Source organism: Balaenoptera musculus, chromosome 1 (assembly GCF_009873245.2).
Source record: "Balaenoptera musculus isolate JJ_BM4_2016_0621 chromosome 1, mBalMus1.pri.v3, whole genome shotgun sequence".
In the NCBI taxonomy this organism is placed as follows: domain Eukaryota; kingdom Metazoa; phylum Chordata; class Mammalia; order Artiodactyla; family Balaenopteridae; genus Balaenoptera; species Balaenoptera musculus.
This window is the reverse complement of record NC_045785.1, coordinates 126,850,084-126,867,413: the sequence shown is the minus strand read 5'-3', so window position 1 is coordinate 126,867,413 and position 17,330 is coordinate 126,850,084. Positions and strand designations below refer to the sequence as shown.

The window sequence follows — 17,330 nt, the reverse complement described above, 5'->3', positions numbered from 1 at the left end:
CTTCTTCTTTTCCAATTTGTATTCCTTTTATTTCTTTTTCTTCTCTGATTGCCATGGCTGGGACTTCCAAAACTATGTTGAATAATAGTGGTGACAGTGGACATCTGTGTCTTGTTCCTGATCTTAGAGGAAATGCTTTCAATTTTTCACCATTGAGAATTATGTTTGCTGTGGGTTTGTCATATGTGGTCTTTATTATGTTGAGGTGGCTTCCCTCTATGCCCACTTTCTGGAGAGTTTTTATCATAAATGGGTATTGAATTTTGTCAAAAGCTTTTTCTGCATCTATTGAGATGATCATATGGTTTTTATTCTTCAATTTGTTAATATGGTGTATCACATTGATTGATTTGTGTATATTGAAGAATCCTTGCATCCCTGGGATAAATCCCACTTGATCATGATGTATGATCCTTTTAATGTGTTGTTGGATTCTGTTTCCTAGTAGTTTGTTGAGGATTTTTGCATCTATATTCATCAGTGATATTGGTCTGTAATTTTCTTTTTTTGTAGTAATTTTGTCTGGTTTTGGTATCAGGGTGATGGTAGTCTCATAGAATGAGTTTGAGAGTGTTCCTTCCTCCACAGTTTTTTGGAAGAGTTTGAGAGGGATGGGTGTTAGGTCTTCTCTAAATGTATGATAGAATTCACCTGTGAAGCCATCTGGTCCTGGACTTTTGTTTGTTGGAAGATTTTTAATCATGGTTTCAATTTCATGACTTGTGATTGGTCTGTTCATATTTTCTATTTCTTCCTGGTTCAGTCTTTGCAGATTGTACCTTTCTAAGAGTTTGTCCCGTTCTTCTAGATTGTCCATTTTATTGGCATACAGTTGCTTTTAGTAATGTCTTATGGTCCTTTGTATTTCTGTGATGTCTGTTTGTACCTTCTCGTTCATTTCTAATTTTATTGATTTAGACCCTCTACCGTTTCTTCTTGATGAGTCTGGCTAAAGGTTTATCATTTTTAAAAATGTTTTCAAAGAATGAGCTTTTATTTTCATTAATCTTTTCTGCTGCTTCCTTTGTCTGTATTTCATTTATTTTTGCTCTGAACTTTATAATTTCTTTCCATCTACTAATTTTGGGTTTGGTTTGTTTTTATTTCTCTAGTTGCTTTAGGTGTAAGGTTAGGTTGTTCATTTGAGATTTTTCTTGTTTTCTGAAGTAAGCTTGTATCGCTATAAACTTCCCTGTTAGAACTCCTTTTGCTGCATCCCATAGATTTTGGATCGTTGTTTTTATTTTTATCTGTCTCTAGGTATTTTTTGATTTCCTCTTTGATTCTTCAGTGATCCATTGGTTGTTTAGTAGCATAGTTTTTAGCCTCCACTTGTTTGTGTTTTTTACAGTATTTTCTTATAGTTGATTTTTAATCTCATAGAATTGTGGGTGGAAAAAATGCTTGATATGATTTCAGTTTTCTTAAATTTACTGAGGCTTGCTTTGTGACCCAGCATGTGATCTATCCTGGAGAATATTCCATGTAAACTTGAAAAGAATGTGTATCCTACTTCTTTCAGGTGGAATGCTCTTTAAATGTCAATTAAGTCCATCTGGTCTAATGAGTCATTTAACACTATTATTGTGTTACTGTTAATTTCTCCTTTTATGTCTGATAATGTTTGCCTTGTATATTGAGGTGCTCCTATGTTGGGGGCATAAAAATTTACAATTGTTATTTCTCCTTCTTGGATTGATCCCTTGATCATTATGTAGTGTCCTTCCTTGTCTCTGGTAACAGTCTTTATATTAAAGTCTATTTTGTCTGATATGAGTATTGCTACTCCAGCTCTCTTTTGATTTCCATTTGCATGGAATATCTTTTTCCATCCCCTCACTTTCAGTCTTTATGTGTCTCTAGATCTGAAGTGGGTATCTTGTAGGCAACGTATATATGAGTCTTATTTTTGTATCCATTCAGCCAATCTGCGTCATTTGGTTTGAGCATTTAACCCATCTACATTTAAGGTAATTATTGATACGTATGTTCTTATTGCCATTTTGTTAATTGTTTTGGATTTGTTTTCTGTAGGTCTTTTTTCTTTCCCTTTCCTCTTTTGTTCTCTTCTCTTGTGATTTGATGACTATCCTTAGTGTTGTGTTTGGATTCCTTTTTCTTTTTTGTGTGTATATCCATTATAGATTTTTGGTTTGCAGTTACCATAGGGTTTTGGTATAGTAGTCTCTCTATATATATATATACACACACATGATTGTTTTACGTTCCTGATATCTTAATTTCAAATGCATTTTAAATATCTTGCATTTGTACTCTCCTCCTCTCATGATTACTGATTTTGAGATCATATTTGTGTGTGGATAATTTCCTACATTTACGGTAAGTTTGCCTTTACTGGTGAGCTACCACTCTCATAATTTTCTTGTTTCTAGTTGTGGCCTTTTCTTTTCCACATAGAGCTGTTCCTTTAGCATTTATTGTAAAGCTTGTTTGGTGGTGCCGAGTTCTTTTAGCTTTTGTTTGTCTGTAAAGCTTTTGATTTCTCTATTGAATCTGAACGAGAGCCTTGCTGGGTAGGGTATTCTTGGCTGTAGGTTTTTCCATTTCATCACTTTAAATATATCATGCCACCCGCTTCTGACCTGCAGAGTTTCTGCTGACAAATCAGCTGATTCCCTTGTATGTTATTTTTTTGCTTTTCTTTTGTTGCTTTTAATGTTTTCTCTGTCTTTAATTTTTGTCCATTTGATTACTATGTGTCTAGGTGTGTTCTTTCTTGAGTTAATCCTTTATGGGATTCTCTGTGCTTCCTGAAATTGGGTGATTGTTTCCTTTCCCATGTAAGGGAAGTTTTCAGCTATTATCTCTTCAAATATTTTCTCAGGCCATTTCTCTCCCTCTTCTATTTCTGGGACCTCTATAATGTGAATGTTGGTGCTTATGACCTTGTCCCAGAGGTCTCTTAAACTGTCTCCATTTACTTTCATTCTATTTTCTTTATTCTGTTCTGCAGCAGTGATTTCCACCACTCTGTCTTCCAGCTCACTGATTCATTCCTCTGCCTCATTTATTCTGCTATTAATTCCTTCTAGTGTATTTTTCATTTCAGTTATTGTATTCTTATTTTCTAACTCTCTGATGAAAACTTCTTGTAATTTCTTGCTCTGTGCATCCATTCTTTTCCCGAGTTCTTGGATCATCTTTATATTCATTACTCTGAACTCTTTCTTGGGTAGATTGCCTATCTCCACTTCACTTAGTTGTTCTTCTGTGGTTTTATCTTGTTCATTTTGTCTGGAATATATTCCTTTGCCATCTCTTTTTTTAAAAAATTTCTATTTGTATTTTATTTATGTAGTAGGTTAGTTATGTTTCTCAACCTTGAAGAAGTGGCCCTCAAGAGGGGATGTCCTTTGTGTCACAGCAATACACTTTCCTCTTATCACCGAATGGCCAGGGACTAGCTGGTCCCAGGGTAGGTTCTGACCTGTGTTTGCACACTCAGTTCTGCAGCCTGTGGCATCATAATTTTCTTCCTTCTGGTGCCTGCCCCCTGGTGGGTGAGGCTGGTTTAGAGGCTTGTGCAGGCTTCCTGGTGAGAGGGGCCAGTGCCTGCCTTCTGGTTGGTGGACCTGGGTCTTGGTCCTCTTGTGGGCAGGGCCATGTCAAGGGATGTGTCTATTCGTGGCTATGGGCTCAGGAAGTCTTTAGACAGCATGTTTGCTGATGGGTGTGGCTGTATTCCCACCTTGTTTGTTGTTTGGCCTGAGGAATCCCAGCACTGGAGCCTACAGGCTGTTGGGTGAGGCCAGGTCTCAGTGCCAAGGACCCAAGCAAGATATATTCCTCCAGCCAGAGTTCACATAGATGAACACTCCCTGATATGTCCACCACCAACTTTTATGACCCCAGAGAGAGCCACAGCTGCTCCCTGCCTTCCCAGGAGACCCTCCAAGACCAGCAGGTAAGTCTGGCCCAGGCTTCTATGAAATCATTGCTTTTGCCCTGGGTCCCAGTGTGCACAAGAACTTGTGTGTGCCCTCCAAGACTGGAGTCTCTGTTTCCTCCAGTCCTGTGGAGCTCCTGCAATCAAGCTCCACTGGCCTTCAAAGCCAAATACTCATGGGGCTCCACCTCCTGATTCTGGGGAGCCTGCCATGGCGCTCAGAGCTCTCACTCCTGTGGGAGAACCTCTGTGACATGATTATTCTCCAGTTTGTGGGTCACCCACCTGGGTGGTATGGGATTTGGTTATATCATTAGTGTGCCCCTTATACCATCTCATTGTGGTTTCTTCTTTGTGTCTTTGGATGTAGAATATCTTGTTTTAAATAGATCTTTGTTGGAGTATAATTGCTTCACAATACTGTGCTAGTTTCTGTTGCACAAAAAAGCAAATCAGCCACATGCATATCCATGTTCCCATATCCCCTCCCTCTTGAGCCTCCCTCCCTTCCTCCCTATCCCACCCCTCTAGGTCATCACAAAGCACCAAGCCGATTTCCCTGTGCTATGCGGCTGCTTCCCACCAGCCAACTATTTTACATTCGGTAGTGTATATATGTCAATGCTACTCTCACTTCGCCCCAGCTTCGCCCTCCCACCCCATGTCCTCAAGTCCATTTTCTATGTCTACCTCTTTATTCCTGCCTTGCAATGTCTTTTTTGATAGGCTCCCATCTTTTTTGTCAATTGTTGTTCAGCAGTTGTGATTTTGGTGTACTTGTGAGAGGAAGTGAACTCAGGTCTTTCTACTCCACCATCTTGTCTCCAATCCCTCTTCATTTTTGAATAAGGAGAGTTTTAGCTAGACCTGGAATTTTTCTCAAACCAATGGTTGTATATTCAACATCAAATTTAATCTACCCAGATCACCTCATTTCTTATTTTGAAAGTACTTCTCAGAGACCATAAGCTGAAAAGTTGTTTGATGTAAATTTACATTCCATTGCAATTGCCTCGTATACAACTGAATTATCTGTGCCCAACCCTCTACTCTAAACAAACAAAATGAAGTGTTTATTGTAAAACATTCATCCCACCACATATGCTCCAAGGTAAACATGAAATGGGAGACATAAACCAGTGATCTTCTCCAGAGTTCTCTTAACTATTGGGTTTAGAGCTTTTTCTTCTCATCCTCCTCCTACTACTTTAAATGCAGCATGCCCCTAAAACAAGCCAGCTATGTTACTGTATGCTCAATTGTAGAAATGATGATTTCCTTCACTCCTCAAGGAAAGGCGTGCTGTGTTAGATTTATTTAGAAATAGTAAGCCCACAAACTATACTTGCAATTTAGGAGATTTTCAGGATAATTTTAATGCAATTTTTCATTATAACTGACTTTAGAATCCAACCCTGTTTAAACCAAGAATCCAGTGTATTCAGTAGTTCAATTGTTTGTGGGAGCTGGGGTGGGGAAATAAGTTGCTGAACCCCATTTTTGTTCAGTTTATTTCTCCATGTTTAATGATTTCATTGTAGCACAGGCTAGTTTTACACATCTAGTTTTCTAATTGCCTTCTCGTCTTCTCCAGGACCTGATATGGTTTTACCTAGCCTCCTTTTCTCACTGCATGAGAGGAGAACTTTTATTTTGTTAAGGAAATGACTGTTGCCCTCCAGCTTTCCCCTTGGTCTGCATGCCTTTTGGAATGCTCCTGTCTGTAGAAGCATGAGAGTTTGTAAGAAGCATTATTTCCCCTTTCCTGCTCTCTGAGTTTGAGTGCAAGCACTCAGTTTATCTACAATCACATAACACTGCTATGTCAGGAGAGGGAACTGGGAATTCACCCCTTATGTCTCCATCAGGGCTGGTTTCATGGGCATGTGACCTATGCTTTTGCACAAGGTCCTACATTCAGAAGGTCCTTCACTTTGTTTAAACCTCTGCTGTCGTCATATTGAAATTTTTAATGTTTTCCTTGAGTTTGTGTTTTGTAAGTGAAGTCCCATGGGACAATGGAGCCTGTGTGTGTGTGTGGCAGTATGAGAGTCAGCTACGGTTCCTGCAGCCTCATTCAGAGGCAGCATTCACAATTCCCTAAGAACACAGAATTCCAGTGGACCCATGATGTGCAGGGGTTCAGTGGGAAATCAAAGCAGGTATAAGATAAACATTTATTGATGCCTCAACCACTTAGGCTGAAAATGATGACATAGAAGGAAAGAGAAAGATGTGGCAATCCATAAAGTCTTTTCCATTCAATCTTTCCTTACTCATGAACAAAATGAAGATAGAGAGTGTTAATAGAATGTGTGAATGACAAGGAGTGAAATAAAGACAATTAAGGTAGTTTTGTGTAGTGTTTACCACTCTTCTGTTAAGAATAAAATACATATGCATGCACGAAATATGAATTGTAGTATTTTGTTAAGTTGTGTGCTCTTATATTTGCAGCTATGATTGGCATTGCACAATAGAAAGATGGATGGCAAAATGCATGCTAATGTTATAAAATTTTAGGGTTATTTTTAACTTAGAAAATAACAACAACATGACAAATTGAGAGAGAGAGAGATACGGAAAATCTTCATATGTTTCTACATCTAATGGTAGTTTTTTTCTATGTTTTGAATAAGAAGCCCCACATTTCAGTTTGCACTGGGCCCCACAAATTATGTGGCCAGCCCTACAGCAAGCTGAGGGTTCTTAAAACTTTCCTTAATGGTTACACAGGGGATTTCAATTACAGTTGTACTATTTTATTGTTGTTAATGCATTTCTTTAAAATTTGAAGCAAGTATAGCAAAATGTTACAATTTGGTATGATTGGTGAGTGAATGTTCATTACATTATTTTGAAACTTTTCTGTATGCTTGAAATATTTCACACAAAAGCCTCATTTTATTGAAGTGACATAATGAACAATGGCAAGAAATATATATGAAAAGAAGTAGGCATATAACAAAGGCAGTAAGAGCCCATTAGAGAATACATTCTGCACTCCCCTGCTCATTGTCAAGTATCTTACCATGGTGACCTTATGGGCATAATATTCCAGAGTCAGTTTCAGTATGGTTGCTGCCTTGGATGCAGTTGTTTGATCAGGTGCAGAGAGTCTCATCAGGAGACTCCACACAAAGTCAGTCAGCAAGCGTGGCAATAAGGTTTGTCCTACACTCTGAAACCAAAAAGGAAAGTCATGATCTCAGGCCTTACTTACATCAAGAGAAGCAAGACAGCTGAACCCAGACATCCTGAGGGAAGCTTCAGGGCCAGGCAGGGCCATATGATTTTTGTAGGCCCTAGGCACCTTTGCTGCTGTGGGCCTTTTCCTCCATTAAAAAATATTAAAAATTATATTTTACAATTGTGTTGCTATTAAGATGACTGTAATTCAAGTTGAATTATATATATTTTTTCATCTGATTCTTAAAGCAATTAAAACATTTTCATCTGAATAAGTCAGCTCTGGGGGCAAGCCAGGGAGAAGTGGAAAATCATGGCATTGCAATTCAGAGGAACTATAAAATATTGATTTTATCCCATTTCAGCTATTCAAATACTAGAAATTATTGTGAACTTCAGCTTTGGAAATGAATTTGCTCAGATCAGAAACAAGCATGATTTGTAGAAGATGAAGGAAAGGATGGGGTAAGAAAGGCAGGGTCATTCAAAGGTGTGGGCTTTTTCTCAGAGAAGTATCAAGAAGTGGGAAGAGAAAAAAAGGCCCATATGTCCACGATTGAGGTACAACAACTACAATTCAAACAATCTCTTTTTAAAGTTAGAGGAATATCCATGGGCTATAAAATGTGAAAAAAAATCACAATATTATGGATCTCTCAATTATGAATGAACCACATTTCCTCCTTTTGTACGTGTGTATTCTGGTCAATAGGGAAGGACTGAGTTCTGAGTGAAAACTGATGACCACCAGGCTCCCTCCTACTGGACAGAGGGGTGAGGGATAGTATTTTTGGAAAGCTATGAAAGATGGATAAAGGAGGGTCACTAAGGCTTGGTGAGGTGAACTGAATATTATAAATAGTTTGCTCTACTTTGAGAAAGCCAGATTTAATTATATAAGATGTTGAATTTAAAAAAATCATTGGAAGAGGAAATATTCTCTTTTGCATATTTGTTTATTCAACAAAATACTTTAGTTTGGTGTCTATTAAAAAGTTGTAGAAGGAGCAATTCCTAGTGAAACTTAGAGATAGTGTTAGAAGTTTCTGGTATGTCAAGGTTGAACAAAGAAGAACAAACCTGACTCCATATTGGATCTATTCCTTTAGCTCTAGCCTTTGTGCTCCATTGCCTGTGCTTAGTCATGCTAGCTTTGCACCTTTGTCTCAAACAGTAAGAGAATGTGGCCTATAGCCCGGAATATACATACTAACCCTTTCTCAATATTCTGCCTCTCAGGCTTGACCTTTAAACGTATAACACGTTTCCATTCATATAGAGATAAAAAGGTGCAGAATAGAAAATAATAGTTGTCTTGTTGGAGGTTTACAGGAACATTGTGACCAGACCTACCTGGACAGCTGCAAGAACAAAGGATTTCAGCACCAATTAGTTTGCAACAACCAGTCACACCTCCCCTCCCCTTTTAATGTAAAAGAAGCCTGAATTCTAACTCGGGTAAGATGGTTCTTTGGGACACTAGTCCACCATCTTCTTGGTCTGCTGGCTTTTCGAATAAAGTCACTATTCCTTGCCCCAACACCTTGTCTTTTGACTTGTTGGTCTATTGTGCAGCGAGCAGTATGAGTTTGGACTCAGTAACAAAGGTATAGATATGACAGTAGAGTACATCAAATGATAGGGGCTCCCATTATAAAATATGATCTAGCTCTATTGGCTAAAAACCTTGACGCTTATCCTCCTATTTGCATCCTTTGGACTTTGTCTTTGGATATGGTCCTCTTGGTTTCCTTACTACAACCTTAGATTCTCTCACTCACTTGTCCCAATCTACCTCTGAAAGTACCTACCTCAGGATTTTCCAGCTACTGCTCTTGCACACAATGCTAGTACTAGACCTGCTTTGATCTCACAATTGAGAACTGAATAACAGGTCATGAACACAGGACCCAGGGCACCCTCCCCCAAACCCAAGGATTTCTAAATCTGATGGACATTAAACTCAGATAAGAGAGGACGCTAAACTGGAAGTGGAGATAGTAAGACCCAAGAACCACTTGGAAGAGACCCTGAGGAAGCTGCCAGTCTTAAGCTAACTAGCCTAATTGTGGGGCTCAGGATTTCAATTCTAGGGCTCTGGAGTGAAGCATGGAAGGATGTAAAAGGATTTTCTAGTAAACCTCTACAGATGCCTGGTTTCTTCACTTAAATAGACAACTTCGTAGTCAACCAGGTTTGTGACTTTTGAGGGGAGGTGGATTATGAATAATGCTTGATTTTGGAAAGATGCATCATCATGAAGATGCATATTTAGGACATCTATGTGGTATTTTTGATTGTATTATTTGAGGTATATTGCTTGCATATCTCCTCAGCCTCCCACAATTCTATGTACCTCAGCCGTGGGAGGGCAAGGCACTGCTTTATGCATGTACCTTTAGGAGGAACCATAAGACCCTCCCAACTCAAGAGATAAGCTAGCCTGAAGAGCCTCCCCAGCAGACTTTGCTGAACTGTTGACTCAATGTGTGTAGCTAGACAGCCATCTGTTGGACAGCACAACTTAGGCACCAGTGACCTCTCAAGCATATGAATAAGCCCATATACTTTGAAGAAGGTGAGGGAATGTATACAGTTATAGAGCCTCATGATTTTCCCCAAGGGTTGGGTCAATGTAAAAATTATTTACTTGGTACTGAGGTTTATCACTTGAACTTTTAAAAAAATTTAAATTTAAGAGGTTTCTAAAATGTAAATCACATTATTTTGATGTTTGCTGAATAAATTATAATAGCATTGAAAAGGCTGTTAATTGTTGACTTCATTAATTTTGCTAGAAAATCAGAAGTTTCCTATCTTTAGTAACTTATTAGCCAAACAATAAGAAGCATAACAACTAGGAAACACCTATCTCATTTGCATTCTGTAAGGATTAGGTAAAATAATATAAATTGCTATATTCTGGAATAATAGGCATAATTCTTATTAATAGAGATGAAAATCAGGAAGCCAAATGCTGTACTCTATCATTTACTCTTTGCTTTACTGAATTTAAATAAAACAGAAAACAATCTATTAAAAATATAAATTTTGTTGAAATAAGTTGCCACTAAAAGTAATAATACACATGAAACAAAAGCCATAAGATAAAGTGGTGGCTAAGTTACCTGAGCAATTTTACTTTTGTCTCTTTGCAAGATCTTGGGTAGAAATTCTATATCAGAGGGAGAAGGCAGGAGGCAATGACTTCCAGGCTTATCATACTTTGTACTTTTATTTTTTGCAATATCCGCTGTATTAAGGAAAAGAGTTTAGGGTTTTTATTTGATCACTGGTTCCTCTATAACATTGCTATTTCTAATTTCCTCTTCCTGCCCAATTCTGGAAGTCTAAAGTTTCTGAATGTTTAACTCTCTGCTAACAGTTTAGTCACATAAAATATTATGACTACATTGACCCAGAGTTTAAAAAGTGTTTAAGAGAGGCCTGTGAAATATGAATAAAGGACATAGATAATTTTAATAAGTTGACCAAATATCAAGTACATTTAGGCCATCAAATGCATTGTTCAGTGCAATGGAAGAGCTACTGCTAAGTTGACGTGTCTATTGGTAAAAGAGCAGACTTGGAGGCATTTTGCAAAGAGCTGGGGGAGTGGTACAGCAAGAAAGAGAAAAGCCCTCAACATAAGCTTCAGGTGCAGATGTCTTTTGTTCTAGAGAGAAGGTAGGTTTTAAATGACTTTGCTTGTTTGCTAACAGCTTTATAGAGATATAACCAATATGCAACATATTTAAAGTGTCTAATTTGGTAAGTTATTATATATGTATGTGCCCATAAACATCACTGTAATAAAAAAAGATTTATTCCCTCCAAAAGTTTCCTCATGTCCTTTTGTAATTGATCAAACCTGCTCCCAGATCCTACTCCCTGATTCAAAGGCAGGCACTGATCTGCATTCTGTCAAGTTTGTATTTTCCAGTTTTATATATGTGGAACCATTTAGTATATACTCTTTTGTTGTTTGGAATCTTTCATTCAGCAAAATTATTTGCAATCCATCCATGTTTTTTCTTGTATCAATAGTCTTAGTGATGGATACTATTCCATTGTACATATATACCATCATCTGCTTATTCATTCACCTTTTGGTGGACATTTGGGTTGTTTCCAGTTTTTGGCTATTACAAATAAAGGTGCTATTACAAATAAAGGTGCTATCAACATTCACGTACAAGTCTTTGAATGGATATTTGCTTTCATTTCTCTTAGGTAAACACTAAGCTGTGGAATGACTGAATCGTATGGTAGATGTGTGTTTGACTTTTTAGGATACTGCCAAATTATTTTCCAAAGCTGTTGCATCACTTCACATTCCCTCTAGCAATGTATGAGAGTTCCAGTTGCTTCACACCTTTAATAACACATTGTATGGTCAGTCTTTTCAATTTTAGACATTTTAACTGGAGTGCAGTGGTGTCTCATTGCAGTTTTAATTTACCTTTCTTTTATGACTGTATATTGATCATCCTTTGATGTGCATCCTTGCCATCTGTGCTTCTTTAGTGAAATGACTGTTCAAATCTACTATTATTATTTTAATTTGGTTGCTTGCTTTTTCTTTTTCTTTGTTTTTTTTTTACTGAGTTTTGAGTGTTCCTTTAAAATTCTGAATACAATTCTTCTATCAGATATGTAATTTGCAAATATTTTCTCACCGTCTGTGGCTTATCTCTTAAGTGTCTTTCAAAGAGAAGAGGTACTTAATTTATCTTTTTTTTTTTTTTCATTTATGGGTCACGCTTTTGGGGTTATGTTTAAGAAATCTTTGCCTAATCCAAGGTACAAAGATTCTTTCTAGTTTCATTCATAGTTTTAGGTTTTACATGTAGTCCTATGATCCATTTTGAATTAGCTTTTATGCATTTATGAGATATATATCAAAGTTCTTTTTTTGCATATAAATCACCAATTTTTCCAACAATGTCTATTGAAGTTTATCCCTTCTCCACTGAATTGCCTTTGAACCTTTGTCAAAAATCATTTGACCATACATGTGTGGATCTATTTCTGGACTCTTGATTCTATTCTATCCAAAGCAATGTTGAACAGAAGTAATGACAGTGCACATCCTTGTCTTTTTCCTGGTCTTTTGGGGAAATCATTCAGTATTTCACCGTTAAGTTTGATGTTAGGTGTAGATTTTTCATAGATGTACTTTAGCAGGTAGAGGAAGTTTCCTTTCTATTCCTAATTTTCTGAGAGTTTTTATTAGGAATGGATGTTGAATTTTGTCAAGTACTTTTTCTGTATCTACTGAAATAATCATATGGTTATTTTTTTCATCTGTTGATGTGGTATGTTACATTGGTTGATTTTCAAAAAGTTAAATTGACATTGCACTTCTGGATAAATTCCACATGGCCATGGTATATTATTCTTTTTATTTAGTGTACTATTTGACTTGCTAAGCTTGATTAATTTTTTTCATCAGTGTTCTTGAGGGACATTGGTCTGTAGTTTTTTGTTTTTATTTTTCTTGTAATGTCTTTGTGTGATTTTGGTGTCAGAATAATGCCAGCCTCATAGAATGAGTTGGCAAGTATTCCCTCATCCTCCCATTTCTGGAAGAATTTGTATAGAATTGGTATAATTTCTTTCTTAAATGTTTGATAGATCGTTTCAGTCTGGAGTTTTCCCTGTGGATCTGGACTTTTCTTTGCAGAAGATTTTAAACTACAAACTCAACTTCTTTGCTAGATATAGAATATTCAGATTATTGATTTCTTCTTGAGTGAACTTTGGTAATTTGTGTCTTTCAATAAATTTTGTCTGTTTAAGTTGTCAAATTTATTGGCCTAAAGTTTTTCATAATGTCACTTTTTATTCTGTTAATACCCATAGAATCTTTAGTGACATTATTTCTCTCATTCCTTATATTGGTAATTTGTGTCTCTTATTTCTCGCCTGATCTTCTCAGAGAATTTGCTTTTGGCTTCATTGCTTTCCCTTAATGTTTTTCTGCTTTCTAGTTTTATTGGTTTTTATTCTGGTCTTTATTATTTCCTCTCATCTTCTTACTTCTGCTTTTATTTGCTCTTCTTTCTCTACTTTCTTAAGGCAGAAGCTAAGGTCATTGATTTAAGAACTTTTCTCTATTCTAATGTAGGCATATGGTGCTAAGAATTTCCCCTCTGGGATCTTGTTTAGCTGTATTCCATAAATTTTGAAATTTTATATTTTCATTTTCATTTAGTTCAAAATGCTTTAGATTTCCCTTGTTATTTCTTTTTTTTTGACACATTTATTATTTAGAAACAGGTTATCTAGTTTCCAAATATTTTGAATTTTCAGATATCTTTCTTTCTTTTAAAATTTAAAAATTTATCTCCAGAGTTTCCATTTCTTAAAAAGTTGATAAAAGTTTAACTTGAATAAATCTTTTCCCCACTTCTATTTATTTATTTATTTTTAACTTGTTTAAAATCTAAAAAAATTTTATTTTACACTGGCGTATAGTTGATTAACAATGTTTTGTTAGTTTCATGTGTACAGCAAAGTGATTCAATTATACATATACATGTATCTATTCTTTTTCAAGTTCTTTTCCCATTTAGTTTATTACAGAATATTGAGCAGAGTTCCCTGTGCTATGCAGTAGGTCCTTGTTGACTATTTTAAATATAGCAATGTGTATATGTCAATCCCAAACTCCCAATCTATCCTTCCTCCCCACCCTTCCCCACTGGTAACCATAAGTTCATTCTCTAAGTCTGTGAATCTGTTTCTGTTTTGTAAATAAGTTCATTTGTGTATCATTTTTTTCTTAGATTCTGCATACAAGTGATATCATATGATATTTGTCTTTCTCTGTCTTACTTCACTTAGTATGACAATTTCTATGTCCATCCATGTTGCTGCAAATGGCATTATTTCATTCTTTTTAATGGATGAGTAATATTCCATTGTATATATGTACCACATCTTCTTTATCCATTCATCTGTTGATGGACATTTAGGTTGCTTCCATGTCTTGGCTATTATAAACAGCACTGCAATGAACATTGGGGTGCATGTATCCTTTCAAATCCTGGTTTTCTCCAGATACGTGCCCAGGAGTGGGATTGCTGGATCATATGGTAGCTCTGTTTTTAGTTTTTTAAGGAACCTCCATATTGTTCTCCACAGTGGCTGTACCAATCTACATTCCCAGCAACAGTGTAGGAGGGTTCCCTATTCTTCACACTCTCTCCAGCGTTTATTGTTTGTAGATTTTTTGATGATGACCATTCTGACTGGTGTGAGGTGATATCTCATTGTAGTTTTGATTTCCATTTCTCTAATAATTAGCAATGCTGAGTATCTTTTCATATGCCTGTTGGCCATCTGTATGGTCTTTTGCCTATTTTTTGATTGGGTTGTTTGTTTTCTTTGATATTGAGCTGCATGAGCTGTTTATAAATTTTGAGATTAATCCCTTGTCATTCGCATTGTTTGCAAATATTTTCTCCCATTCTGTAGGTTGTCTTTTTGTTTTGTTTATGGCTTCCTTTGCTGTACAAAAGCTTTTAAGTTTAATTAGGTCCCATTTGTTTATTTTTGTTTTTATTTCTATTACTCTAGGAGGCAGATTGTAAAAGATATTGCTGCGATTTATGTCAACGGGTGTTCTGCCTATGTTTTCCTCTAAGAGTTTTATAGTACCTGGTCTTACATTTAGGTCTTTAATCCATTTTGAGTTTATTTTTCTGTATGGTGTTAATTCTGTGTTTGATTTCTAATTTAACTCTGTTTTGGTCATATTTTGTATGACTTAACTACCTGTTGATTTCTTGAGGATTGTCTTATGGTCTATAATATGGTTTATTTTGGTAAATTTTCTGTTTTTTTCTTGAACAGAATGTTTATTTTTCCATTTTTGGTAGAGTGTTCTATAAATGTCAATTAGCTGGTTCAGGTCTGTATCCTTATTGATTTTTTGTGTAATAGGTTATTGAAAAAGTGGTATTGAATTCTCTGATTGTAATTGTAGATTTATTTCTCATAGTAGTCCTATCAGCTTTTGTTTAATGTATTTTGATTATTTTAATATGTTTCATTTTCAAGTACATAAGTGTTTTGGATTATGTCTTCTTAATTAATTGACCCCTTTATCATTATGAAATTACCCTTTTTTTCCCTGGAAACATTCTTTGCTCTGAAATGTGTGTATTTTTTGATATTGATATAGTCATTTCAGTTTTCTTTTGACTAGTGTTAGCATGTTATATCATTTTCCAACTTTTAAATTGTATTCTATTTGTGTCTTTACATCTAGGGTAGATTTCTCATAGGCAACATATAGTTGAGTCTTGCTCTTTGTCCAGTGTGATAATCTTTGCCTTTTCATTGGAGATATTTAGAGCATTTATATTTATTATGAGTGGATTTAAGTCTTCATTTTACTTTTTGTTTTCCATATTTCCATCTGTTTTTCTTTCTATTTTTCTTCTTTTTTGGTCTTTTTTTGATTAAGTATTTTTTATGATTCTATTGTATCTCCATTTTGGCTTATTATATATAACTCTTTGTTATATTAGCTAAGTAGTTCCTTTAGGATTTATATTATACATCTTTAACTTATCACAGTTTACTTTGAAGTGATATTTTATGAATTTATGGATAAGAACCTCATATTTCACCCTCTTTCAAGCCTCTGTGATATTGTTGTCACATATTTAACTTTTACATTGTTTTTGTTTGTTTGTTTGTTTGCTTGCTTTAAATAGTTGATTCTCATTTAAAGAGATTTAAAATGTAGGGAAGAAAATTTTAATATTTACCTTCATAGTTGCAATCCAGTGCTCCTTATTCCTTTATGTAGACCTAGATTTTCATCTGACATCATTTTTTTCTTGAATAATTTCATTAAATATTTTTCATACTTCAGATATGCTAGTGATAAATTCTACCAGCTCTTGTATATCTAAAAAGTCTTTATTTCACTTTTGCTTTTGAAAGAGCACCACTTTTGCTGGTTAAAGAATTCTATATTGACAGCTGTTTCTTTCAGTACATTATGAGGTTACTTCATTGCCTATGGCTTGCATTGTCTCATGAGAAATTTGCTATAATCCTTACCTTACCTTTACTCTGAATGAAATGTTGCCCCCTCCCAGCCCCAGCTTCTTTTAAGATTACACTGTTGAACATGAAAAGATTCTCAGCATCACTGATTATTAGAGAAATGCAAGTCAAAACAACAATAAGATATCACCTCATACCTGTCAGAATGGCTATCATGAAAATGTCTACAAATAACAAATGTTGGAGAGAGTATGGAGAAAAGGAAACCTTTGTACAGGGTTGGTGGGAATGTAAATTGGTGCATCCACTATGGAAAACACTATGGAGGTTCCTCAAAAAACTAAAAATAGAACTACCATATGATCCAGCAATTCCACTCCTGAGTATATATCCAGTAAAGTAAAATGAAGAAAAAATGAAAACACTAATTTGAAAAAGTACATGCATTCCTATGTTTATAGCAGCACTATTTACAATAGCCAAGATATGGAAACAACCCAAGTGCCCATAAACAGATGAATGTATAAAGAAGATGTGATATATCTTCTATCTATCTATCATCTATCTATCTATATAGATATATAAAACTCGTCCATAAAAAAGAATGAAATTCTGCCATTTGCAGCAACATGGATGGACCTAGAGAATATTATGCTTAATGAAATAAGTCAGACAGACAGGGAAAGACAAATACCATATGATATCACTTATATGTGGAATCTAAAAAATAAAAAATGCAAATGAATGTATATGCAAAATGGAAACAAACTCACAGATATAGAAAACAAACTAGTGGTTGCCAAAGTGGAGAAGGAAGAGGGGATGGACAAATTAGGCATATGCGATTAAGAGATACAAACTACTATGTATAAAAGAGATAAGCAACAAGGAAATATTAATAGCACAAGGACTTATAGCCATTATCTTATAATAATTTTTAATGGAGTAAAATCTGTATAAATACTGAATCATTATACTGTACACCTATTATAAATGTATATTGTGTATACTGTAAATCAACTATACCTCAATAAAAAAGATTATACCGTTAATCCCTGCCAGAGTGTTTTTCAGCTCAGATATTGTAGTTTTCATCTCCTGAGGTTCAATTTGGGTCTTTTAGAGACTTTTCTTTGTCTCTCATTAGTATGTTCATCTTTTTCTCTAACTCCTTAAATAAATGGAATATGTTATAATAATTGTTTTA

General features: G+C 35.5%; 1 protein-coding gene across 1 annotated transcript in view; it reads right to left on the bottom strand.

Moving 5' to 3' along the window:
* MROH9 (maestro heat like repeat family member 9) overlaps positions 1 to 17,330 on the bottom strand; it is an 86,881-nt gene that overhangs the window by 31,694 nt on the left and 37,857 nt on the right. The window contains exons 8-9 of the mRNA XM_036873628.1: positions 10,225 to 10,349; positions 6,939 to 7,088 (exon numbers count right to left, since the gene is read on the bottom strand). Coding sequence (XP_036729523.1) covers positions 6,939 to 7,088; positions 10,225 to 10,349 — 275 coding nt within the window. The remainder of the gene's footprint in view (positions 1 to 6,938; positions 7,089 to 10,224; positions 10,350 to 17,330) is intronic.